Raw genomic sequence first — 26520 nt, 5'->3', positions numbered from 1 at the left:
CTGTAGTGGCATAAAGGGGCCAAAGACTTGATCCATAATGTGTAGAAGCAGAAAGTGATGAAAACAGGTACAGTTAAAAATAACATTTTGGAGTGAATAGTAAATTTTGCAAAAGATAGTATGGCTGATTCTCCCACTGCTTTGTACCTCATGCAATCATTCACTTTGCACAGGTGTAATATAAATGGGTACAAAATGGTTCCAGATCAGACTGGAAGTATTTTGTCACTTACCTGTGCAAAGTGTATGTAAAATTAGGTACAAGGTAGTGGAGAATCAGTCCCAGTTGTTTTAAGTGATAAAGTCTCTTTGTGGGATTAAATACAAAATCAGAGAGAAATTTTGAGACAGAGGATTCAAGTCCACATAATTCCCAAAGAAGCCTAAGGTCTCCCCCACCAGGATTAGATTAAGATATACATTTAAGAAAAGAGAGCTTAAAAGACTGACAATCGGGTTTAATGTCTTATACGTGGTGTATGACACTTACGTGAATGAGCATGTCGACACACAATCTTATAAATGAAAAAGAAGAATCAGAAATAAAAAATTGACCTGAGTTCAGTTCAGTAGAATCTCTTAAGCTTGAACAGAAATATAGGCAGACTGAGGGTCTTCATATTATACACCCCTCCTAGAGTACTTTTAAATAAAGAAACAATTGCCAAGTTAATAAGTATTTGTATTATAGTAGCACCTAAAGCCCCAAATGAGATCACAACTCCATTGTGCTAGGCATTGAACTTACACATAGTGTAAAATGCCTGCCCTTAAATGCTTACCATCTAAATAGTTAAGTCAAAGAATGAGAGGAAAAAGAGTTGAAGTGACTTGCCTAAAGTCATGCAGCAGATCAGTGGCAGAGCCAGGTATAATCGAGGTCTCCTGTGTCTCCACCTAATGCCCTATACATTGGACCATACTATATATTAGATTAGGGAATAGAGCTCCAATACTACAATGTGCTACGTAACTTTGAGGAGAGATTGAGCACCTCCAACTCCATTTGAAGTCAGTGGCAACTTCGGGCACTTAGCATCTTTCAGGAAGCACTCAGAACCTCACAGGTTCATGTCTAATATCTTTCAATATAAAAAATAAAATTAAAACTAAAGCATATTGCAGGAATGTTTGTGAACCTTAAATAGCATGTTAACCATATGTAGCTTTGACTATTCCAGGTTAAATATGCAAGTGTATCCTCTTTATTCTGCATAGGCGTATTAATAATGGTGTGGTTATAGTTGTGTGAAGGTGAGAATTTTCTGTAATATTGTTATGCCTATGTGTGCCTCAGTTTCCCTCTGTACTTTGCATTGCTACCCAGTGGGTGCAAAAGGTTTAAAAGAGTGGTTCTGGGAGCACTCCTGGAGACATGAGGTGTTTTCTCGTGTAACTGTCTTGGGTGGAAAGAATGGGTCATTCAAGAAAGGAATCAATCCCATACCAATGGCCAGGATGTTCACTTGTAGGAACCAAGATCGAGAAGGAGATTTTTCCCCATTTCTCAGCGGGGAAGCAGAGCAACGGTCCTAGCTCAAGGACAATAGACCAAAAGGTGTCAGGATACTGGGATATGCGTTGGCTGTTGTAGAAAGTCAAGAGCTCTTACCGAGGACTGACAGAGATGGCAGGACAGAGACTGAAATGGATTCTATAACAGCTTGGCTGGCTGATTGCACTGTCTTGGCCAGAATAGACCTTGGCTTAATGTCTAATTTAAGGACATTCAGATTCTGTACTCCAGATGACAAATAAATTGTTACTTTTTTTTTTTAAAGGCTGCCAGGTGTCACTGCGAATACTCACTGAAAGCATTATGCCCTGAAGGAGTACAGTACAAGCCTTCCACAGGAGTCTTGCTTCTCTGGATCTGCTGCAGGGAGCCATTGTGAACAATAAAGATTGCTGGCATCTGAAGGCCCAGTTTTGGAGTCGTGGAGGCAGTAGGCTGTCCCTGTGGAAATGTCAGGGTCCTGGTAGCCCAGCACACTACAGGGGACACTCCCAAAGTATTGCGGTTACAAGCAAGGGTATAGAACAGACCCTGTAATCCATGACAATAGACTGTCTGGAGGCTTCAAATTTATATGCAAATGCCTACACAGATCAGATATAGTATAAAAAATATGTTTGATATTGTACCTTAGTTCTGTAACTAAACATAGTCAAGTTTAGATTATGTCAATGTATTCAGAAAGAAGGAAAAAAACCAGTATCTTAGTTTATTGTAGATGTGATTATTCCCCACAGATATTTGCATTGATCCAAAGACGACTGACATTAATGGGAGTCTTTCTGTTTACTTCAGGGGACATTGGATCAGCCTTTTAATATGTACAGTGTATTTTCTAACGAAGAGTTAACTTTAGTGATCCTTATGAGCAAACCATAGATGTTCTTTTTGTACTATGGAGGCGCTGCTTACAACCCCATAATAAAACTGAAGATTTCTGATTCAATGTTAAGAAGACCTTTTAGACCTTTTATTTTATAAAAATATCACTGAAATGGCAAAAAACAAAATATGGAATAAAACTTAGAGCACAATTTAAATTCATGGTGATTTGATGAAAAAGTAATTGATAGAGAATGATAAGAGTTCAAAAATAATTTATTTGGTCTTTTTTTTTTATTAGGTTGTCTCCTTTTTCTTTGTACCTATTTTTTCAGTAAATCTAAATACTCTTGGACCTGTCCTTGGTCCATAGTATGGCTCCTCATGTGCTGTCTGGAGAAAAAAAAACTTTTATAATACAGCAGTATTTGTCTCTGGTATACCAGGGTTTCATAAGAGATGTTTTACAATACATTTCTCTTAGAAATATAGGACTAGGACATGTTTAACCTTCATCGGTGTATCCAACAGCCAGGGCCGGCTCCAGGGTTTTGGCCGCCCCAAGAAGCCAAACAAACAAAAAAAAAGCAAGCGTGAGGGATCATCTGCCGAATTGCCGCCGAACAGCTGGACATGCCGCCCCTCTTTGAAGTGGCCGCCCCAAGCACCTGCTTGGTAAGCTGGTGTCTGGAGCCGACCCTGCCAATGGCAATGGTTATTTAAATGTTTTTGAAAAATGTGGATTTGAAGAGTCAGATGGATCTAGCTAATGTATATGGACCCAGATTGTGATTCATTTGACAACATTCTATTTATTACATGATACCAAGGAGTCAGAGTGAGGAAATCCCAACTACCGGGTCAAAGTCAGATGATCTTCAAAAGAAATAAAAGGTATTTCAGTTTGGGCCAGATTGTAAATCATCTACTCACACTGACAAGCAGTTACTCAGAACAGTAGCCCAACTGACTCCAATGGGACTGCTTCTGTGATTAACTCCTCATTATTGTGAGCAAAGAGTTCATATTTGTGCTCTAGGAAAAGAAGAACCTTGTCTGGCATGTTATGAGGCTAAGCTCCTTGGCTTTGTAACTTTCAGAACTCACTCCTGGCCTTAATGGGTATTATTAGTAACTTTAGTCACATCTCTGACTACAGCATTAACTATGACAATTTTAGGTCATGTCCAGTGGGTCTGATCCTTCACCCAATCTTACTGTATCTAGTTTCTTAGACTGTCTCTATAGCCAGGATTTTTGAATCTTTTTCCTTCCAAATTGTTATACAGCACATAAAATATCTGGGGAAAATTGGTCCAAGTTAAGCTAAAAATATATTTAAATTAAATATGTCACCACTGTGGAACACTACAAAAGGGGATTTAGACAGATGGAGTAATCCACCTATTTTGCTGTTAGGCAGAATTTCCATAATAAAGATTAATATAGTCCCTAGGCTGATTTATCAATTAAATGTATCTATTTGTCCTTAAAATGCCTTTTTTAAAGCAAATGTACAGCAAATTGTCTATAGCAACATAAAAAAGTTTGTTTCATACTCAAGAGATTGCAGCAAACATGACTATTAGGAGGGCTCAAATTTCAAATATTTCTGGGTTCCACAGTTAGATTTCTTGGTAGAGTGGGCAGAGACCATGTAAAACAGGCATCAGCTCCAACTTTCTAGTCCTTTTAACCTTATCTGTAGAGCCTAAATTCTAAAATGGCTAAGCGCACAAAAGCATGCCTAATTTGCTTGCACAAGTTCTGTTTGTATGACACTGTCTGGGTAATTGCATAGACAAATAGTTCTGGTCATTTGCATCTGCTATTACCTGATTTACAAATTCATTCATTGTACAGGTATGTGCAAGTTAGGCATCAATTGCATATCCATTTTGCATGTGCAGTTGCATGCCTATGCTTTTTTTCAAAAATCAGGCCCTTTTACCATCTGATGCCATATTAGGCAAGTGAAAGCTAAACTGGAAGCATCACCAGTGCTCACAGTTATCGACAATAATAATTTCCTACCAACCCTAGTGGACTGAACATTCAAGTAATGGTCTTCAGATTACATAGGGACACAACTGGTAGAAAAGGTTTTTGCTCAAGAGAATTGAATAAGTAGGGAATACTTGATAAAAAAAAATTTCAATATAAACTTGCTAAATACTATCTTGGAAAGAAAAAAGATGCATGAATCCCCTTAACTGTTACTAATACATGAAAAACTGGGTAACTGTTTCACTTTAACAGCTTCATTCATGGGATTTCAAAACACTTTACTAATATTAATTAATTAACCTATTATTAACATGCTACCCTTAACTGCCCACTTTCAAAACCTTTATGCATAAAAATCTAACCCCCAATTGCTCACTTCATTTCAAGTAACAACCCCCAACATGTTAGTCCTTCTGCTTAACAATCTGTCCCAACTTGTATTTAATTCACTCTGCTTCCTTCCCCAGACCTGAAGAAGAGCTCTGTGTAGTTCAAAAGTTTGTACTTTCCACCAACGGATATTGGTCCAAGGAAAAATATGTCTGCACCTACCTTATTTTTCTCATTAATGAATTATGTCTCACAATATACTTGTGAGGGAGGGAAGAATTATCGCCATGTAATCTGCTCCTCTCACTGCTGTTTATCTTGGTGACAGTCTTCACCTCCCACCCCTTTTTGGAGACTGCTCACCTGGTTTAATCTGTTTAGGTTAGAAGTTTTATATCAAGGGTATACAGTGCTACAGGGGAGGCACAAATCATACCTCTCAGCCTGCCAAAGTATAAATGTGGGATATAATATATCACAAAGAAACAAAATGAGGGGGACAAAAATTATTCATGCAGGAAACTTACGTAAGAGCCATTCCTCTAATCCAAATAACTCTTTGCATATGGCATATGTTTATTTTCACAATCCTTTATTTCTGCTGTAAATAATTTCCAACAATAAATGAGAGGGGACCCTAAATTTGTGTGGAAAATAGGTACATTTGGAACTAAAATGAGTGATAGCCCTCAACATGAAAAGCATTTTAGAAGTATTAGATGAACCATTGATATGATATACAAGCAGAACTGGAACAAACTAGAATTAAAAATAATAGCTTGAGATAGATTTTATTCAGATTTTCAATAAATAATGCAATTGAAACTCAGTATTTTGTAATTTCAAAAGTGTCCTCACCAAGCCTAAACAATATTTATATGATAAAATCAACTAAAATATCTCCAAAGCACTGAATATGAATATAAGACCACTAAGAGGGCCTGATTTTCTGCTCCACTCCATTGAAGTTATGCTAGTGAAAAAGCAATGTCAGTGGAGAAACAAGCCTAGAAGCTTAATCTGCTGTGAATGTGGCAGCCTATTTGTCAAAAAATGTTTTGAGCTTGTTTGGGTTTTTTGTTTGTTTGTACTTGTGATAATGTTTAGTGATCTGCATTGTGTGCTAGTCCATTTCTAGTGCAATTTAGGGATTTGGGGTGAAATAATCTGAGATACTTGGACCAAGAAACCTTTGACTGAATCAGATGGGGGCAAGAGACAGAGAATTTTCAGTGAGTGGACCTGATAGTGAAATTCAGTTTCCTATTGCAAATTCCCCCAAAGTCTGATTTTGTCTCTCTCTACTTTAAAGATTTTCTACTTATATAATTCTTTGTTGACGATACTCTAATATAGTAAGTTTCCTGAAAATCAAAAATATATATATTTTTAAAATTATCATTGCACTGCAATGTCTTCTCAATACCAGGCACTGAAAATCAGCAGGGCCGGCTCCAGGGTTTTGGCCGTCCCAAGCAGCCAAAAAAAAAAAAAAGCCACGATCGCGATCTGCGGCGGCAATTCGGCGGGAGGTCCTTCACTCCGAGCAGGAGTGAGGGACCGTCCGCCGAATTACCGCTGAATAGCTGGATGTGCCGCCCCTCTCTGGAGCGGCCGCCCCAACCACCTGCTTGCCAGACTGGTGCCTGGAGCTGGCCCTGAAACTCAGCCACATTTGTATTTAAACACTGGCTGTCCTCCAGAGGCTGAGATTGCTGGCCTTTAGGGCCCTATGCAAGACTTGTCTTTTCAGTGTTTGCTTGACTTTATTAAACTAAGACGCTGAAGATTTTTTTCTTTGATGTATTGGTGTGTTTGATTTCTCCATATATATGGAGAAATCATATATAAAACTATATATATAATACTGATGGCTTGTTTAATTTAATGTATGTAATGCAATCAGATACCACAGCAATGGATGCATCATACATTATTAAAATATAGATAGCTGTAGTCTTTATTTGTAATATGTACAGATCCAACCTTAGCGAAGGGATAGCTCAGTGGTTTGAGCTTTGGCCTGCTAACCCAGGGTTGTGAGCTCAATCCTTGAGGGGGGCCACTTGGGGATCTGGGACAAAAATCAGTACTTGGTCCTGCTAGTGAAGGCAGGGGGCTGGACTCAATGACCTTTCAAGGTCCCTTCCAGTTCTAGGAGATGGGATATCTTTCATAGGGATGTGGAAGAATTTTTTTACTACTTATCCTTCCCCAAAGATAAGACACAAGTCCATTGTGGTCACTCCATTTTACACAGAGTCAACCTAAGGATTTTGGAGAGATTTAGTGGGATTATTTTTTGGAATTACTAAACCAATTTTACATTTTTTTTTTAAATGTGTGCATTGGAAGTCTCTATTCCACTTTCTGCTGCAGGAATGAATCTTGGTTGCTTGGGCTGGTTTTTGTGCGTAGTTGTAATCCATTCAAAAAGATTTTGAAAGGGAGAATTGCCCAAACAAGATAGGTAACTATGACCCACTAGAACTCCAGTCATCAAAGAGTGTTGTATGCATTTTAGTAAATATTATAGCCTTTTACACAGGTGAAGATTCGTGCACTTAGGTCTAATAATAAGAATTTCTGCTATAAGCTGGGGGCTCTTTAGTTGAAAGCGACAGAAGAGGAGAGTTGGGTGTGTTGACTGTTCACAAGATGAGTAGGAAGCTTGCAGCTGCAAAAAGGGCAAATGCTAGGATGTATCAGATGAGGTGTTTCCAGTAGACTGAGAAGTTTTAATGCCATTGTACAAGGCACCGGTAAGACCTCATTTGGAATATGGGGTACAATTCTGGTCACTCGTGTTCAAGAATTCAAAATGAAACAGGCACAGAGAGTAGCTACTAGAATGACAAGGGAAATGGAGGGCCTATCTTTTGACAGAAAACTGGAAAAGCTTGGCTTGTTTAGCCTAGCAAAAAGAAAGCTGAGAGGATATATGAATACGCTCTGTAAATACATCAGAGGGGAAAACACCAGGGCGGGTGAAGAGCTATTTCGGCTGAATAATAATGTTGGCACAAGAAAAGGATATGAACCGGCCACGATCAAACTCAGGCTGAAAATTAGAAGCTTTCTAACATCAGAAGGGTGAGGTTCTGGAACAGCCTCCCAATAGAAGTTGTAGGGGCAAACAAAGTAATTAGTTATGAGTGTGATTATATAATGGGGTTGCTTGTGCTTGTGTAGGGGGCAGAGCTCAGCAACCTTGTGGATCTCCTTCTGGTTTATGTCTTATGTTTCTAAAATCATGTTTCAGGGCTTCAGCTGGTCACCTGCAGGGATCAGGAAGGGATTTTGCAAACCTCCTGTGTAGTCTGCTTTTTTTTATCTCCTTACTTTGAAGCATCAGGGTTGGGCATGGCTGCAAATTGGACACTGGACAGCATGGGCTGAGGCATGGGACATTCTCTCTCTCTCTCTCTCTCTCCCTCTTGCTCATATGCCCAGGGTCGAACTGGTCACCATATGGAGGGTCAAGAAGGATTTTTTCCCCAGTTCAGATTGGCAGTGACCTTAGGGGTTTTTCACCTTCCTCTGCAGCATGGGGTGTGGCTAACTTGCTAGAATTAAATGGGTATATTTTACTCAATCAATTCCCTGCTACTGCAGGGACCTTGGGCAATGAGTGCACCATGGTTCCTCTTACTCTCTGCTTGTGGAACAGAATTAGGGCCCTATCAAATTCACAGTCCATTTTGGTCAATTTCACCATCATAGGATTTTAAAAATAGTCTATTTCAGATGTTTATATCTGAAATTTCAGGGTGTTGTAACGGTGGGGGTCTTGACCCAAAAGGCAGTAGCGGGGGGCTCGCAAAGCTGTTGTAGGGGGAGTCGCAGGATTGCCATCCTCACTTCTGTGCTGCCTTCAGAGCTGGGCTCTGAAGGCAGCGCAGCCAAAGAGCTTCCTGCAGCCCAGGGAGATACCCAGAGGTGGGTCTGATCTTCCCTTTGAGAGCAGCTGTGCAGGGGAAGAGGAAGTCCCATCCCTCCTCAGCCCAGCCAGGACTAGCAGCTGGAGCCTGGTGCACAGTAGGAGCTCCGGGCTGGGGCTCCTCCAGCCTTGCCCTTCCCCCCCGCAAATAGCTAGATTTCATCATGGGGTTGATCCAGTTGTGCTGGAACAATTTGTATAATAGGGTTGCTGACAGCCATTGAACCAAATGGTAAACCCGTATATGGTGGAAACCACTTCAAGCCAGGGGGTGAGGCCAAACACCCAGCACCCTTAGTTCCTGCACCTAAAGGGAGATCTGATTTCACAATGTGTGATGCATTTTTCACAGCCATGAATTTGGTAGGGCCTGTGAGCTGCAATACTTTGACCTGTTTTGGTTGTTGGGTTTAGTGTGTGGGTGCTGGTTGGGGTTGGTACCTGTGATATATAGGTCAGAGTAGATGATCTGGTGGTCCCTTCTTGCCTTACACGCTATGACTCAGTCAAGATGCAACCTGTTCCCACTGTCAGTCCACCAGTACAAGGACAGCCTGTTCAGAGTAGCAATGAAGGTAAGTTGTAAAGATAAACTCTCTCATTGTTTTCTTGTACTCTTCCATCTGTCTGTCCTTATCCATCTGTTGTTTCTTTTCTTATACTTTGATTTAGGGATGGCATTTCTGTTCTGTGTTTCCTGCATAAAATGCCAATGAATGCAAGCATCTTGGGCCTGTTTCTCTTTCTGATACCAGTTTTAACATTGGCTTTAATGGAGCTACTCCTGATAAATATTGGGAAAAGAGAATCAGTCTTTCCTCTATACAACTTCTCAACCACAGATTCATAGATTTTTGAGGCCAGAGGGGATCACTAGGTCATATAGTCTGACGTATAACAAAAACCTAGAATTTTACCTAGCTATCCCTGTGTTGATCCCAATAACTTGTTTATCTAAAGCATATCTTCTAAAAAGGCATCCAATCTTGATATGAAGACAACAAGAGATGGAGAATCCACAGCTTACTTTTGTAGTTTTTTCCAATAGCCTGTTCCAATAGCCAGTTCCAATACCCTCACTGTTAAAAATGTGTGGGTAATTTCTAATTTAAATTTGTCTTGCTTTAATGTCTAGACATTTGTTCATGAGATGCCTTTCTCCACTAGATTAAAGAGTCCTTTAAATACCCCATATTTTCTCACCGTTAAGGTATTTATACACTGTAATCAAGTCATTTATCAATCTCCTTTTTGATAAACTAAATCAATTGAGTTCTTTAAGTCTCTCACATTAAGGCATTTTCTCTAGCCCTTAAATAATTAGTGCTTTTCCAGTCTTCTGGAATTTCCCCATTATTTCAAGATTTATTAGAAATTCATATCAGCAGACCAGAGATCTCCTCAGCCAACTTTTTTATGACTCTTGGGTGCAAGTTATCTGGGTCTGCTGATTTAACATTTGTTATCCCTCATAGATGCTCTTTAACAGCCTCCTTAATGACTAATAAATGAACATATTTTGCCATCCTCATGTGATACAAGTGCATTATCCTATTTCTTTCCTAATAAGAACAGAAATGTTTATTATTAAATACTTCTGCCTTTTCAGTATCAACTTGTTTATCTTCTCTGTCTAGCAATGGGCCTAACCCACTGTTAAAATATTTTTTGTTCCTGATATATAGGAGTGATAGGACTAGGGATCAGGGGGGCTATCACCATCACAATGGAAATATTGTATGGAGTCTATTCCCATGGATACTTGTGCACATTGTGTGGGTGTGGGGAGAGCAGAAGTGAGAGCAGGACCTAGAGGAGCTGGAGTGGCCACTGCGGAGGGGATGAGACTGGGGAGCAGGTTGGTAATGGTCCCAGTGGTTCCTCTCCTAGCCTGGGCTGGCTACTCCCTTCCCTGAGTCTCAGTAACTCCCTTATTCCCCATCCTATCTCTCTACTCCCCCCACCCCATTCACAGCAAGCTTCCCTGTCTCTCCCAGATATACTTAAAACTCTTGTTCTAATTGCCCTTAACCCTGCCAGCCATGGAGTTTTCCCTGGGGTCTTTAGTCTTGAGCTTATATTGAGACGTTAATTCCTGCTGTGAAGCTGGGTTTGTATATGGAACTGGAAAAATCATAAAGGCATACATAGACTTCTTTCTAATAACCTATATTTAGTTTTCAGAACCTTTGTCCTAGCTATAATTCCTTATCATTGGCACCAATTTGTGCAACTAAAGACTTCCTCATTTCAGCCTTGTGAGGGCTGCCACAATCACACCAGCTGAGCAAGTTACCTTATTCTCACAGTCATCCCATATTCCATCATCAGAAATGTATGAAGTTCAGTAACACTACAGCCTGTCTATTTAGCACCTTTGGAATGCCTTGATCTGGGCACCCTGATCCTCCTCTTCTGCCACTACTGAAGGACTAGTTTTTTGTAAAGGATAGTGTCCCTTTGTTCCTCTTTGGTCACTTCTGTCAGGGTATTGGCTTCCTCAGTTGGAAAACTGATGCAGGTAGTTCTGAGGTGGGCTTACTGTACTATATTCCTATAAGCCACATCATTATTTTTTCCCCTTCCTCAGGTTGTACCTTTGGCACTCTGTAACCTACTAGGTATACCAACCCCTACAGTCTAAAGAGCTGCTGGCCTTCTGACTAGAGGGTTTCCTGGCTTGTCCGTTAGCTGGCTACTTTCCCTACACTTTACTGAGAGCAAAGCAAACTATTTATTTATTTATTTTAATTCCCACCTCTATTACTCACTGTTCTCTGTTTCTCCACTGGGATGTAGTTCAGCTATTTAATTCAATGAGTCCCTAGCTCCCACATACTCGCTCTTCTGCTTAATTATTACATATCCCTGTGTTTCTTTTGAGGAATGCTCTTCTGTTTTCAGTCAGGGAAGGGCAGCAGTTTGACAGGGAGATTTATTGATAAGTAGGAAAGAATATTTTTGCTCCAGTGGAGACCGATAACATGCGTGGTGTCTACATTTTTACACGCTACACTTTACACACACGCTGTAAGCGCTGGGTTTCTCGTGTTGTTTGGAAGTGGAAGTGAAAAGCTCAGGGTCTTAAACTTACGAGAGCAATGAGGCTTTTCCCTTAGGTGAGAGGTGGGGAAGGAAGAAGCGGGCTTGGGAGAGCACCCAACCCTTTTGGCGAGGTGTTGTCAGCGCTGTTACGGGCAGGGCGGCGACACTTCCCAGCTCGCCAGATGTTTACACCACGCTCATCCCTGTAAGAAGCCAGAAAAGCTTAAATCGCAGCACAGCCCCCGGGGTGCGCCGGGCACCTCCGCCTCAGTCCTGCGGCAGGAGCCGCTCCCCGGTGCGTTGCTGGGAGCCCAGTAACACCCCCTCGCTCAGGGGCTCCGGGCTGAGAAGAGCCACTGAGCCAGCGGGGGGAGGGGGAGAGTCTTGTGCCGGGTCCTGTACCCCAAGGAAGGGGGGAGGCTCCCTCAGCTCCGCCCGGGCGCGGGGCGCTGCCTGTCCCGACTCCGAACTGCTGCCTTCTCGACCCGGGCGGGGCCCCACGGGCATGGAGCTCCGGCCCGCACGGCGACACGGATGTGCCCGCCCCTCCCCGGCCTCGCGTCGCTCCGCCTCCGCCCGCGCGCGGAGCCCCGGGCTAGGAAAGGGCGGAGGGAGACGGTCCCCGCTGTGGGGCCCAGGCGGCTGCCGCTGCGCCTCTAGCTCCACGATCTGGGGCTGAGGAGGAGGGGGCGGAGCGGCGTCAGTTAGCCAATGAGCTGGGCGGACGGAAAGGCGGGGCGGGGCGATCGCGATCGCCGCCCAATGGGGAACGGGGAGGGGTCGCGTGCAGAGCTGGGAGAGTCGCAGGCAGCCGAAGGCTGGAGTCCGGGCTCGGGCAGCGAACGGGGTAGAGCCAAACGCCGCACTTACTCCGCCAGGACCCGCCGCAGCAGCCTCCCAGCGCGCCCTCGCACGGAGCTGAGCGAGCGAGGAGCCGCTGGGGCAGGGGGATCCGCGGAGCCCGCAGGGGGCAGGCGAGGGAGCGACCGACGGACGGACAGACGCTGCCTCCCGGAGGGGAGCGGGCGGAGCCGCCGCCGCCGCTTGGAGCAGAAGTTTGGCTGGCGCCGCAGAGAGGAAACTTTTCTCCGGGGGCCGGAGGCGGGGGCGGCGGACAGGAGCCGACACTGGGCTGGTTCGGGCTGGACTCTGGGATCCGTGACCTAGCGCGGGGGCTTCTGCACAGCTCCCCCGGGCCGGGCCGGGCTGCGGCGGCCGGGATGTACCTGGCAGCGGTCTTGGCGGGGAGGAGGCGCCCGGGCGGCGGCGGCTGGCACCTGGGGGCGGGGTGGCTGCTCCTGGTGCTGCTGGGCGAGTCCGGGACCCGGGCGCTCGTCTGCCTCCCCTGCGACGAGTCCAAGTGCGAGGAGCCCAAGAGCTGCCCCGGCAGCATCGTGCTGGGCATCTGCGGCTGCTGTTTCATGTGCGCCCGGCAGCGCAACGAGAGCTGCGGGGGCGTCTACGGGCTGCACGGAGCCTGCGACCGCGGGCTTCGCTGTGTCATCCGCCCCCCGCTCAACGGGGACTCCATCACCGAGTACGAAGTGGGCGTCTGCGAAGGTAACAACAACGCGGCCCCTTCCCTGCTCCTGTCAGGGCTGCCCTCGCCCCGCCGCCAGGCTCGCCCTGCCCGGTGCCTCCCCGCTTCCCTTTCTGCGAAGTTTTAGCTCCTTTGCCTAGAGCCGAGGGTCGCTGCGGCCCCCTCTCGTTCGCTAGCTAAAGGGCTGGGCAAAGGGGTCCCGCCGCCTTGTGACCGGATTGTTTCCTCCCAACCCGTCCAATGCAGAGTCTGCGTGAGCTGCGGGGGTTTTAAATGCGAATTGCTTTGAGTAGTAACATGTCTATCTGCTAGGTGTCAGGGCGGGCGGGGGGACTTTGTTCTTGACGGAGTTTGCCTGGGTTTTTCTGCTCCTCTTCTCTCTCTCTCTCCCCCCCCCCCTTTAAATCTCCGTGCAGTTCGAAAGGGAGCAACACATGATTATTTCCCAACCCTTCCACTGATCATGGGCAGGTGCCCTCTTTTATATTTATTTACAGCTCTGAGGAGTTGTTAGTTATTCCTTCTCCTGCGTTTGTCTAAACATCAATTGCGATTGTTTAAATTTGAATGAGGATTTCACTAATTATTTTGGTGGGGCACCGAGACTGAGCTGTTCTCTCCTGGCAGCGTTTGGTATCAGGTAGTAGCCTAGGCTTTCTCTTTCTGTTAGCCTTGTTGCTTTCTTCGACGTTAGGAATGGTTCTGCTCCTGCTAGCCATGCCGTTTCTTACGTGAGACTGTCTGCTTCTCGCAATCGGGAGAGGAAAATTAGACCGGTAGTAATCGTGTTGTGGTAGCAACTAACTTTTTTGCCTTCACGCTGACTTTCGGACAAGGATTTAACTGAATGTTGCTGCTGCTGAGAAAAACCCATGTTTTGAAACGTTGACTTAAGTTTGGTAGTTGTGAAGTAGTTTTGGAATTTATAACAAACTGTTGCAATCTCGAATCCCTTTTCATTCGTAGATAATGTTAACTAATATCAACTCGGTCAATTACTGATGTCCCTGCCAAATTTCTTGATAAGATTTAAAGTGCTTGAAACAACAGCCTGGCAATTTGCCCTCCTGCAATAAACAGAGATCAATAATACACGTGATGCTTATTCCGGATTCCTTCTGTGGAAGGAAATAGAAAGACTGATCGTCTGTGGCAAACTTCTCCTTCCTGTTCCTGTCACTTAACACCCCCCACCCCCATATGATGAAATGCGTCTTTCCTTTTTCCTATAAGGGAAAAATCCGTACGGCAGCAGCTCTTCTCCAACGTCGCCAAGCTCACTTTGCCTGCTTCATATGTGGTGACTATATAGGAAATGCAGGGATATTTTCCCCTGTAGCTTACTTGTTTACCTTTACTTGGCAGGAAGGAGTCCTGGAGTCTGACATTTGTCAGGTTGCTGAGGAAGGGAAAGCTTAAAATGTAAGAGTAAAATACATCGTGTTAAGAGATTTTATTTGGTGTTTTTTTTTAAAAACAGACCGGACAATTCTGGAAAGTAAAAGGAGAGGGTGTTCTTGGATTTGGGGCTAGAGGGCAGTAAAGAGTTCGGAAATTCCTTTTAAGGAGGAGGCACTCGTCCAAAAACTGTTTGAAAACAACACAACACAACAAAACCCATTAAAATAAAACTGCCACCCTGACAAAAGTAACAGCCTTCTAAATATGTTCTTTGCTGGTAAACATATCATTTTAGTATCCAATACTAGTTTTATAACTGATATTATCCACAAGTTAAGTAAACCACAACATTAAAAATATGAGAGAAGTTGGTGTGTCATGGGTATACAGAAACAAATAGTATAACATTCTTCCCTCAGGATTCGTTCAGTGGGGTTGCATAGGCATAGCTGAAGTGAAGAAAGCAGAATTGGGTTGAGTATTTTAATGAATTAATAAATATTTCTGAACTAATTTTTCAAGAGGCTTGATTCATTCTATGTTGCATTGGTCTTTCTTTCCCACATACTTAGAAACAAATTGATTTAAAACAAATATACATATACAGAATATTATAAGTATATATAGAAAGTTATCATGATTAAAATATCTTTCAGTTTGGATAATGGTCCCTCTTCTTGCATGTGCTAAGAATAAACATAGCTTGATCTGGAGAGTGGAATAATGAAAGCCTACAGTAATTAAATGTCTTGACAAGCCAGATCTTTGTGTATCACAATGTGGACTTTTCTGGCAGTTTAGGAACATTTCATTCTTTTTGAAGTGATGCAATATGAACTTTGCATGATTTCAACTAGAAACATCCCATATACTCTCTTAAGTATGGGGGGAGGGATAGCTCAGTGGTTTGAGCATTGGCCTGCTAAACCCAGGGTTGTGAGTTCAATCCTTGAGGGGGCCACTTGGGAATCTGGGGCAAAATCAGTACTTGGTCCTGCTAGTGAAGGCAGGGGGCTGGACTTGATGACCTTTCAAGGTCCCTTCCAGTTCTAGGAGATGGGATATCTCCATTATTATTATATTATATTATTATTATTTATTATAAAAATGGTATGAAGCATCCGTTGGCAAGATTATATTTCAATCAGTGCTCTGTGACTGGAAACTAGTTCCAGTTGTTCCTGTAGCCATCATCGAGATAATTTAGGAACTATTATTCTCAAATGAAAGAAGCAACTGCTTAAACTTACCAAATCTAGAAGATATTACTAGGATAAATGTTGCTTTATGTAAAGTTCTACCTGTGATTGTCCTAAGCTGTGAAACTGTTTGGTATGTAACTGGCCTAGTTTTTTTGTTTGGGGTGGAAGAAATTTTCATGTCTTATCTCTGAACCAATAAAAGGACTTACTTTGATCTAATCAGACAGTTTAGAGAGAGAACTTGCAGGTAGAAGTATGACAGGGTAAGTTATCTACCTTATTGCTAGCTTTTAACACTATATGTAGTAATCTCTTTGCAGGCTAACAGGATAAATTATTACTGTATGTCATGTCTATTGCGGTGCATGCAGTTCTTCTATAACCGATATGCTTGAATAAAAGTGAAATTGACTAGCTAAGGAAACAATGTATATAACTACAGTGTATGTGAATAGAAAGGGATATCTTTTATTTATTTTTTTTGTCTGTTCCTTTCATTGCAATTTTTACACTGAAATGACCCCTACTGGTTACAACTATAAGTGTAGAAATTTTTTATTTTTGTGGCTTCATAAATGGCTTAGCTGAGACAAAGCTGACCTAGACCCTTTCTGACATAGAAAAACTTTTGCATGTTTTCAGGATCCTACAGTTGTCTTCAGAGACTGATGTTATTTATACCTGCTCCAATTACAGCTACTTCAGTTGATGTCATTTTCTCAAAAAAGCAAAATCAATGTGATCTGCACTTTTGGTGGGACAAAGTAGTTCTGTGGTGTCTCTTCCAATGGAGGAATTTATATTCAGAACTTGCCTCTAATCCTGAAGTATGCTGCTACCAGTAGCATTGGTACATTAGGAAGTGCATTCTTCTGTATGAATTTGTGCTGAACCAATACATCAGCATGGTGTGAAAATAACCTGTGCTACCTCAAGGTGCCACTTTTTTTTGCTGATGTTAATTTTAAAAAACAACAAAAATGGTTTGTAGTTTTCACACTTTTTTAGGTTGAGGTTAATGCATGTTAACTAATGCTATTTTTTCCTAATGAAAGCAAAACCTAGGGGAGAAAATGAGAATTCTGTATTTATTTCAGAAAGGGACAGGGTATCTAAATTTAATCTTTGGACAATAATGTCGTATGGAGAGCAATTTCTTGCAGCCTCTGTAATGGTAACATTAGCCTGTTTATGGCCTTTTAGCACATAAAAGGCCATAAACATATACAAGAGATTGTATATCTTGGTGTGTAGTTTTCTTATGTAGTAAGATATCAACATATTAATTTAAAATACTGAGAAATTACTGTTTCTTGAGAGGTTAATTGGACCCAATCCAAATATGAATTTGATCAATCCACTAATAGACTCTGCAGACTAAAAAAGAAAAAAAGGATTACCAGTGAAAAATCTTCCTTTTGATGCCTTAAGATTAACTTGATAGCTTAGTGAGAACAATTATTGGAAACATTTTGTAATATGTAAAGGAATGAGCAATTGTCTATTTTGATTAAGCTACTTGTGTATAGCAAATGAGTCTCTAATGTAATTGATGCATTAATTATGTTTTCCATTTAGTGCATTTACTTTGGGGAAACAGACTTCTCTGATTTTTGTTTAGTATTAGAAATCTATGTAGATTGTTTGTTTGAAAGTGATCTTAGGAAATTTTGATCAATTCAAACTCAGGTATTCTGCTCCGATTATTATACCATGCTCATCACTGTAGTATCTGAATGCCTTCCATTAAATGATGTGATTAGCACTGTCACGTGTTGTTCACTCTTCTCCCCAGTGGAAGAAATGTGTGCAATGGAGTGTCTGTCTGGTGGGGGTTTTTACATATACACATGTTATGCATGTATTAGAGAAAGCCAGGTCAAAGAGAGTCTGATGCCAGCTACCCCAAATATATGTTTAAGCACTTAATTATCAAGTGGTTTGCACTCCAGAGATGAACACCTGAAACTCCCACTGACTTAACTGGAAGTTGTGGGTACCCTAGACCTCTAAATATAAGGATACTCCTTCATTTAGCTGCCTAAATATAAAACTAGGTGCCCAAATTTAAAACACCTGAGCTTTAAAATATGGCCTTTCTGATTTCAGAATTGTAAAGCATTTTTTTTAATTTGTAGAACTTGAAAATGTTTGACATGAAAATTTTCTCCATTTAGCTCCTAATGGAGGTGTATGAACACCACAAAAACTTAATAGTGGCTGGTGGGTAAGAGTTTGGGGTGTGGTGTGTGTGGCCTTTTTAGCATGGTTGATTCCTACTATTCCAAGTGAGAACACATGAGCAGCTTGGGGAAGCTTGAACTGTTGCCATTACTGAACTTATTAGTGGGTGCGCATATTCTGACTCCCTATGGCTGTCAGCCTCTCTTCTTTCATAAGGACTACATTCACTGGCTGGATATTTGGCTAGACTTATCAAATTGTTTTGTTAACCAGAGGTGGTTAGTCCTCCATTCTGTTTAGGGACAGCTCTATGGCAGGAGTCTCTTTTGCTGTGAATGGAGTTTGGAGTTAGAGATGAGGGAGCTGGACTACTTTTGCTTATCAGTGTTCAGGGCATCTCTCCTTCTCTTCCCCCCCCACCCCCTTTGGCTTGTAGATACTTTTTTTTTCTTACAGACTTAGAATCTTTTAAACTTTGTCTTAACTCCCACTGTTCTCCTTCCCAGAGAGAGGTTTTGATCACTTTGCAGAAGTGTCTTAAAGTAAATAGGTGGAAACTTACATGGCAGCAGCATACTAAATAAGTACCATATATACTCGTACATAAGCAGAATTTTTTTTAGTAATAAAAGGGAAGCATCAGAGAAGGGGTTGGCTTATGAATGGGTATGGGGGGTGGAGAGGTGGGACACAGGTCTTTTTCCCACCCCCTCCCCCAACAGAGGGGGCAAGGAGAGGCAACACAGTCAGCAGAACCAGAAGGGAAGAAGCGGGGCCAGAGTCTCTCCTCTTCTGGCCACGCTGCTCTCCCCAGGTCTGAAGCAGCTGCAGAAACATCCTCCTCTGGCTTGCTCCAAGTAAGGTGGGAGGGGATGGGGAGAGGAGGGACTATAGGGGGAGGGGTCATGGGGAGATCCCAGGTTAGGGGTGGGGTCGTGTGTGTGTGTGTGTGTGGGGGGGGGTCACAGGGGTTACTGACCTGACCCCCAGCTTCTCCCCCCCACAAATTTCCCCACCAGTTGCTGTCCCGGCCCATCAGGGTAAGCCGCTGGCAGGCTGGGACATTTTGTTTACTTAGATTTACCTCCGTGCCTGCAGGCGCTCGAGGTAAACAAATCCTCTCAGCCCGCAAGCAGCTTATGCTCATGGGCCGGGAGCCAAAGTTTGCCGACGCATGAATTATAGGGTTGGCTTATGAATGGGTCATAAAAATTTGCCATTTTTACTTATCCATCTTGGGGTGGGGTGGGGGCTCGGCTTATAAATGAACCGGCTCATGATCGAGTATATACAATAATTTATATATAATCTGTGGATTTGCAATTTCACTAGCTTGTGAAAATTGTGTGACTAGCCCTCTTCTTTCTTGGGTATGTTGATCAGCTATGAAATAACTAATTTCAACACTTAATGTTAGTCTACTCTACAAAGCGCCCTAATGGAGATGCAGGTTATGCTGGCAAAAGGAGTTATTTTGCTAGTGTAGTTAACCCATCTCCCCGAATGACACAAGCTATATCAGCAGAAGCAATCTTTTGGTCATATAAGCTGTCTGTGCATACTTTTTCACTCCTAATTGACACTATGCCAAGGAGGTAATGTATAGTATAAACCTGGCTTTAAGGCTTGTATAAACAGGAAAGTTTTTTATACTGGTATAAACTAAGGAATGAATTTAATCCAGTATAATTATACTGGTATAGCTCACTGAGGCTAGGTCTACACTACGGGGGGGTTGACCTAAGATACGCAACTTCAGCTACATGAATAGTGTAGCTGAAGTTGCGTATTTTAGGTCGACTTACCTGGCTGTGAGGACGGCGGCGAGTCGACCGCTGCCAGCCGCCGTCGACTCCGCTTCCGCCTCTTGTCGCGATGGATTTCCAGAGTCGATGGCAGAGCCATCAGGGATCGATTTATCACATCTTCACTAGACGCAATAAGTCGATCCCCAATAGATCGATTGCTACCCGCTGATTCAGCGGGTAATGAAGACGTGCCCTGAGTGGGCACTCTTATTCCAGAATAAGCCCTTAAATAGTTACTAGGTTTTGAGGTTTTTCACCCATTGAGATGAATAAGAGAAATTTACATCTCCGTCAGAGCTATTGTTTCATGTAGTCAGTCTCCAGCAGACATCACTGGGTAAATTTAAACTTGGGATTGATCTACACCTAAAATGTAGGTCAATTTAGTTATGTTGCTCTGGTGTGGAAAAATTCACAGCCTCTAAGAGATGCAGTTAAGCCAACCTAAGCCCCAGTATAGGCAGCACTAGGTTGGTAGCTAGGCCGATAGAAGAATTCTTCTATCACCTTTCAGAGAGGTGGATTTACTAAAGCAGCAGCGGAACTCCTAGTATCACTGTAGTTCAGGTGTGTGCTGCTTTAGTGTTTCTAGTGTAGACATACCCCATAGTTCACAAATTTGAATGTTATTCCTGACCATAGGGGCTAGAGTTTTAAGTTTTACTTAAAAGGGGGGAGGAGGGAGAAACACAAAGCAGCTTTCAAGAAGAGTACTGGCTCATCAACCCTCTGAGATTCCCCTAAAACTTGACCCCCTCCTTCTGAAATGTTAAGCTTGGGATGTGGCAAGCTCAAATATAGAGATAGTGGCTCTTCTTTTTATTTATACATTTATACAGTGTATATCTCTAACTTAATTTTATCCATCAAGTTTAGCAGGCCTTTCTGCTAGATCACTCATCCCTAGAACAGGTGAAATATCCTTAACTTTGCCCACCTTATCAAATTAGCAGAAAAGCTCATAAACCTGCTATTTCTCATTGATAGTCTATCAGATTCCTTCAGAAGGTATGTTCAAAAAGTGGGGTCATCCAGGCATAGGTTTATTAACCACACAGGATAATGTGAAATGTTCTATCTTTCTTAATAGAATAGAGAAGTCAGCAAAGCTGACATCCACCTTCCTGTTAGTCTGGGGTTGGATTGACACAAACAAACCTTCTGATAACTTAATTTGACCTCTTGGCCTACAGTCTGCACACTACTTAGTGAATTTGTCTAGGACGTGTTTTGTGTGGATTGTCTAAGATGTATTTTGTTTTTTATTTTAATTTTATTTAATTTTTAATTTTACACCCTTTTGAAGGCATACTTTTTTACTGTTAAACTCCAAAGGTGATATAAATAACAAAGCCCTATAGCTGGTATCCTTTGTGAATGAGCACAGAAGGGAAGGCATTACATATTTGCACAGTATGACAGACCCATATCTTCTACAAGCAATGATAGTTCATTAGCTTGTTCTACCTGCATATCGCTCTGCATAATGAATGGTCTTCTTCAAGACAAGTTCCCAAGGGGCATTAAGTGGGCGGAAGAAGGAGGTTTCAATGGAAAAAGTACTTTTTTTTTTTTTTTAAAGTGAGAGTTTGCCCCAGGCAGTAAAGAAGCCATGTACAGTAAAACCTCAGTTATGAACACCTCTGGAATGGAGGTTGTTTGTAACCAAAATGTTTATAATTCTGAGCAAAACGTTATGGTTGTTCTTTCAAAAGTTTACAGTGGAACATTGATTTACTACAGCTTTGATACTTTACTATGCAGAAGAAAAATGCTGCTTTCCCTTTTTTTAGTAGTTTAATACAGTACTGTACTGTTTCCTTTTTATTTATTTTCCTCTGCTGCTGCCTGATTGTGTACTTCTGGTTCCAAATGAGGTGTGTGGTTGGCTGTCAATTTGTAGCTCTGGTGTTTGTAACTTTGAGGTTCTACTGTAGATGACTTCATTCATCGAAGAATACTTACTCTTTCCACAAGGAGGAACTGTTGTATGACCCTTCTGAAAGGTTTGGGCCCAAAGCGGCTTTCAGTATAGGGCATGCATATTCTTCCCCTACCTTGCCATGCAAACCTATAGTTTCTGTGGTTTTTGTTGTTGTTTTTTTTTTTAAACAATAAACCACACTGTTACCCAGTACAAAGTAAATCCTTTCCTATTCTTTGAGGACTTCATTTGAGTATTTCAACATACTCCATATCGCTCTCATAGAACAACTTGATAGTACTTAGTCAATTTGCAACAATAATTCAGGGATGAAAATTGCCTGAAGATCCAGAATGTGAACTTTATTTACAGTATTGAATATTCTGTTTTCTTGAGCAGTAAATCTGTGATGCTGTGACCTTCTCCTCTTGCTATTCTTAGGCAAAATACTAGAGACAGCAACATTTTTGGAGACAAAACTGGCAGGAAGCATGTAGGAGACTGCTAAAGTAGATCGCCTTTCATTTCACTGCAAACTTAATATGGGTTAGGCTTTTGTATGTGGGTGTTTTTGTGCTTGTGTCATGTGTAATGTACTGTTGAGAACCGTAATAGACTAGTTGGATTTTCAGAAAAGTTAACAGTAAGAGGCATTTGTTTTGTTAGAAAGACTTCTTAACAACTTTTAAGATAACTAGTGTTCTGAATCCAAATATGGTTGTTACCAAACCTGTGTGTGTGTATGTATATAATGTATTTTTATTTGCAAGTTTGAAGGTCTAAACTTGGAAATTCAACTTGGTAACAACCATTTTTGAATTCAGCAGATTCAGGGTGGATTTGATTTAAATCAAATTGATTTAATCCATAATTTAATCACTAGTCAAGAAGACTGAATTTAATCATGGATTTCTACGTAAAAGTGCATTCTTGTTGGTTGTTATAACCTTAATACATATTCCTCACAACTCAGAGATAGATGAAACATATACTGGGTCTCTTTTATGGCCTGCTGCATTATAAGTTTTCCCTTCTAGAGAGAGAATGATATGGTAGATCTCAAGTCAATGAAAGCTACACTCAAAGACTTGAAGACTTCTGGAATATGCTGCTCAAATACTTTTACTTTTGTTTCTACTGCCTGTCCCTCCCTTCTCACATTTATCTCCAGACTTCTTCTCCTTGTCCAGATCTATTCCGCTCCCAACAATCTTCTATTCATTGAACTCTTTGAAACTTTGCACTTTTAGAGAGAGGTAAGGGATTGATTCTGTGTACACAAATTTGCAGAGGGACAATAGGGTTGAGGTCTGTCATTTCTCACTTCTGTATATTAATTTATTTACTTAAAAAGATTTGTTGCTGTTAACAAGCATTATCTCTGGAGACACAAATCCACAGTTTGAGAACTGCAAAACTAAGCATCTCTGGTGGTATCTTCTAGACTGAACACTGAGTCCCATTGGGTAGATAGAAAGGTTAACCTAAATTTATACAGAAGCCCCTGGAACCCCATAAGATTGGGTCCCTAATCCATGAACTATTGGAACTCCATTTACAAAAGGTTTCTTAAACAGTACGTGAATATAATTGTCTCATACTATAGAATTAGAATTTATAATCCCTATTCCATGATGAGAGGTCTTTGAACTATAATGTATCTTAATTAAAACTATCTTTAGATAGGTTTTTCCTCAAAAAGCATTTTATCGAAAAACTCTATTTAAATAAAAAAATCATTGATTTTTATCCAACCTGAGCAGGTTCAAATTATGTTTAGAAAAAGTTACCACCAACTTGTAACACAAAATTGCTCTAGACCGCTTGGAGGATTGATTCTGAGATTTCTTTCTAATTTGTAAGTGGATTTAGAGTTTGAGCCTGGCTTGGAAAACTGCTGGAAAGGCTCCACTCCCTCCTTACAGTTTCATCTCCCCACACATCAATTTTCCTGGAGTTGGAATAATTTTTCTTGCTTATTAGGACAGTTGAAATTCCACTCAATGTGCATTTCATGCTCCCCTCTAGTACGAGTGAGGGATCTTAGTTGCATAATGGAACACTGGACAAGGTTCTCTTATTTGGACTGTCCAATGAAGGACTGGCATAATGTAGTGCTGCCAACCCCACATATTCAAAAATAAATTGGTTTAAATCAGGAGCTGTAACCAAAAAAATAATTTTGGGCTCTTAATCTTTGAAAGCTCAAAAGCCATAGTCACGTCACATTTCCAAGCTTTTCTCTGAAACCATGAGGATTAGAGACTTTATTTAAAAAGATAAGCAAGTAGAGATTATCACATAAAGCCACAACTACTGGAGTCACTAAGAAATAACAAAAATATGGAGACCTCCCAATAAAATCATGAATTGCAATACTATATAAGGGCTAATAGGCTTGGCTTTGCATAGATCTGTCAGATGCTGGAGGACAGTGCTAGGGTTGACTTCAGTGGGGAGTCGAGCTGGAGTGGAAGGGTTTAAGGCAGCACTCTTAGGAGAGGAAGCCATGGCCCCTTGATCCTGCTGGGCATGCTCCAGCTGCAGTATAAAAGGGAGCAATCTACCTCAGTCTGGGCTGACTGCAGAGGAGGAAGGACTTACCTTGCTGGCTCCACCCGAGAAGCAGGCAGGCTCCTGGACCGCTGGAGCAGGAGATGCCGAGGCCTAGGCAAGTGCCCAGTACCTGCGGAACCCCCAGGGAGATTGCAGTTGCCACCCGAGGAGCCCAAAGACTCTGAAGACATCCCAACTTCAACGGCAGGAGTCATGGTCGGAAGTAGCCCAGGGAGGGACTAGCCAGGGTCCCTGCAGCAGTTGGCGTTTTGTGAGCAGATTCCCTGCTGACTTGTTGGCGAACCCATTTGCCACTACCAGGGCCCTGGTTTGGGATCTAGTGGAGCAGGGAGGGCCTGGGTCTCCCTATCCCAGCCGCCCCCTTCTGGTGGGCGGCCCACCAAAGACCCTCCTGTTGACTCTGGCTATCGGGCCGTGCTTCTCTGCAGCAGAGGGAAGTCCTATTGACTCTGGCCATTAGGCTGCACTTCCCTGCAGACAAGGGGAATCCTATTGATGCCAGCCATTGGGCCACGCAGCTCTGAGGCTGAGGGCAGCTGTATTGACTTATCGCAGGGCTACCATGCCGTTGCCATGCCCCCAGGGTGATGGGTGTACTTGCCCAGTGACAAGACCCAACAGAAAGGAGGTCTGTGAGGCAGTCTGACATATTTGTGAGGTAGGGGCTTCCAGCAGTGAGTCCTTAGCCATGGGTGGGTAGTTGTATGTAGTATGATTGTGGTTTACCTCATCCCTGGCCCCTGTTGAGGATGACTTCAGGTGTCCCAGAGGAGGCAGCGCAAGCTGACAGGGCCTGGAAGCAGGCCATGCTAGAATAGGATGCATGAGTAAGCTCTTCTGGGCTGTCATAAGACATTCCTAGACTGCTGCTCTGTAAGTGAATGAAAAGGAAAGAATGAGGCTATATCTACACAGCATTTTGGAGACTGGGAGTGAGCCTCCCAACTCAGAACAACAGACTCGATAGACTTCAGAGCCTGAGCTCCAACTAAGCTGCAACTTTGAAGCGCTGTCTAAGCTGCTCTTTTTGCCAAAGTCTGCTCACTCAATGTGTGAGGCTTGCTTCTGTAGTCGCCAAAATTCTCTGTAGACATACCCCAAGTGGCATCTGGTGCTCTTTTATAGGTGTGAAGAGGTGGGACCTAGGTAATAATTCTAGGGAAGTCTGTCTTTGAGTAAAAAAAATCTCTGCTAAACAATCTGTTCCACCTCGTATTTAGCTGTGACACTACCACTTCATTTCCCAGACGTGAAGAAGAGCTCGGTGAAAGATCCAAGCTTATACAAAGAGAAGTTGGTCCAATAAAAGATATTACCTCACTAATATCCTGGGACCCACACAGCTACAACAAAGCTGCAAACAACAAATTGTAATAATCTTTCATGGGGCCTCTGCAGTGCGGTGTTACTGGCCCTTACTTGACACAGCCCCTGGTAGCACGTGCCATGTGCACCACAGCTGAGGCAACTATTGCTTTAGTGCTTTAGTTCACTTCTGTTGGCCCTAACACTTGGTGGGTTTCAATGCAGTTCCTCAGCTCATCAAATGCCATTCTCCTTTCAGGAGTCCAGATACCCTGCCTTTTTGATCCACTTCTTTGAACTGCTACAGAATCTTCTGCTTTTGGCAAGCCATCACTTTCCTGAGCAGAAGGAAAAGAGCCTCAGCAAATACACCAACATACACTCTACTTATCAGTTGCTGTTTAGCCAATTCATCACACTGTCATAAAGGAAAACTAACAGGCATTGAGTGCTGCTTGAATGAAATCTATTCTATTGAAACATTTGTCCTAAACTGTTTGTCCTGGTATTGGAGCTCCCTGCTCGAAGGTGGCTCACGGGCTCTTCCTCTCTGGAAAAGACAACTCATTCAATTCCTCCTTTTGTCGCAACTTATTTCAAATGAGGAGGATCCACTGGCTTTAAGTGAAATTTGTGCTTGTCTAGGTAGTCAGTCTTTACCTGACCACTGGTACAATTCTTCAGATGTTTTGGTTCTTTGTGTGTGATTTTTCTGCCTTACTGCATAACAAACAGTTCAGTTACATGTACATATATCAGTGTGTATTTTTAGAAATTAATATTATTTTAGCAGTGTTGCTTTGCACTAGCAGACAAAACTTAGCCAAAATTGAAAAATCATTGATCTTTTACTGTTGGACAGATTAGTGATAAAAGCCCAGCCAAAGTAAGCGTTCGGTTTGTCCTGTTCAAATGTCAG

At 42.4% G+C, this 26520-nt stretch overlaps 1 protein-coding gene across 4 annotated transcripts in view; it reads left to right on the top strand.

Annotated features, from left to right (window-relative positions):
• The first annotated feature begins 12468 nt into the window (after window positions 1-12468).
• The window catches only part of CRIM1 (cysteine rich transmembrane BMP regulator 1), a 308859-nt gene continuing 294807 nt past the window's right edge, over window positions 12469-26520 (top strand). For all 4 annotated transcript variants that reach the window (XM_054022216.1, XM_054022214.1, XM_054022215.1 and 1 more), the window contains exon 1: window positions 12469-13220. In XM_054022216.1, the coding sequence (XP_053878191.1) occupies window positions 12881-13220 (340 nt within the window). In that variant the 5' untranslated portion in view covers window positions 12469-12880. The remainder of the gene's footprint in view (window positions 13221-26520) is intronic.

Source organism: Malaclemys terrapin, chromosome 3, assembly GCF_027887155.1.
Source record: "Malaclemys terrapin pileata isolate rMalTer1 chromosome 3, rMalTer1.hap1, whole genome shotgun sequence".
NCBI lineage: Eukaryota > Metazoa > Chordata > Testudines > Emydidae > Malaclemys > Malaclemys terrapin.
The sequence above is the reverse complement of the archived record's forward strand: the minus strand, read 5'-3'. Positions and strand labels throughout refer to the sequence as shown.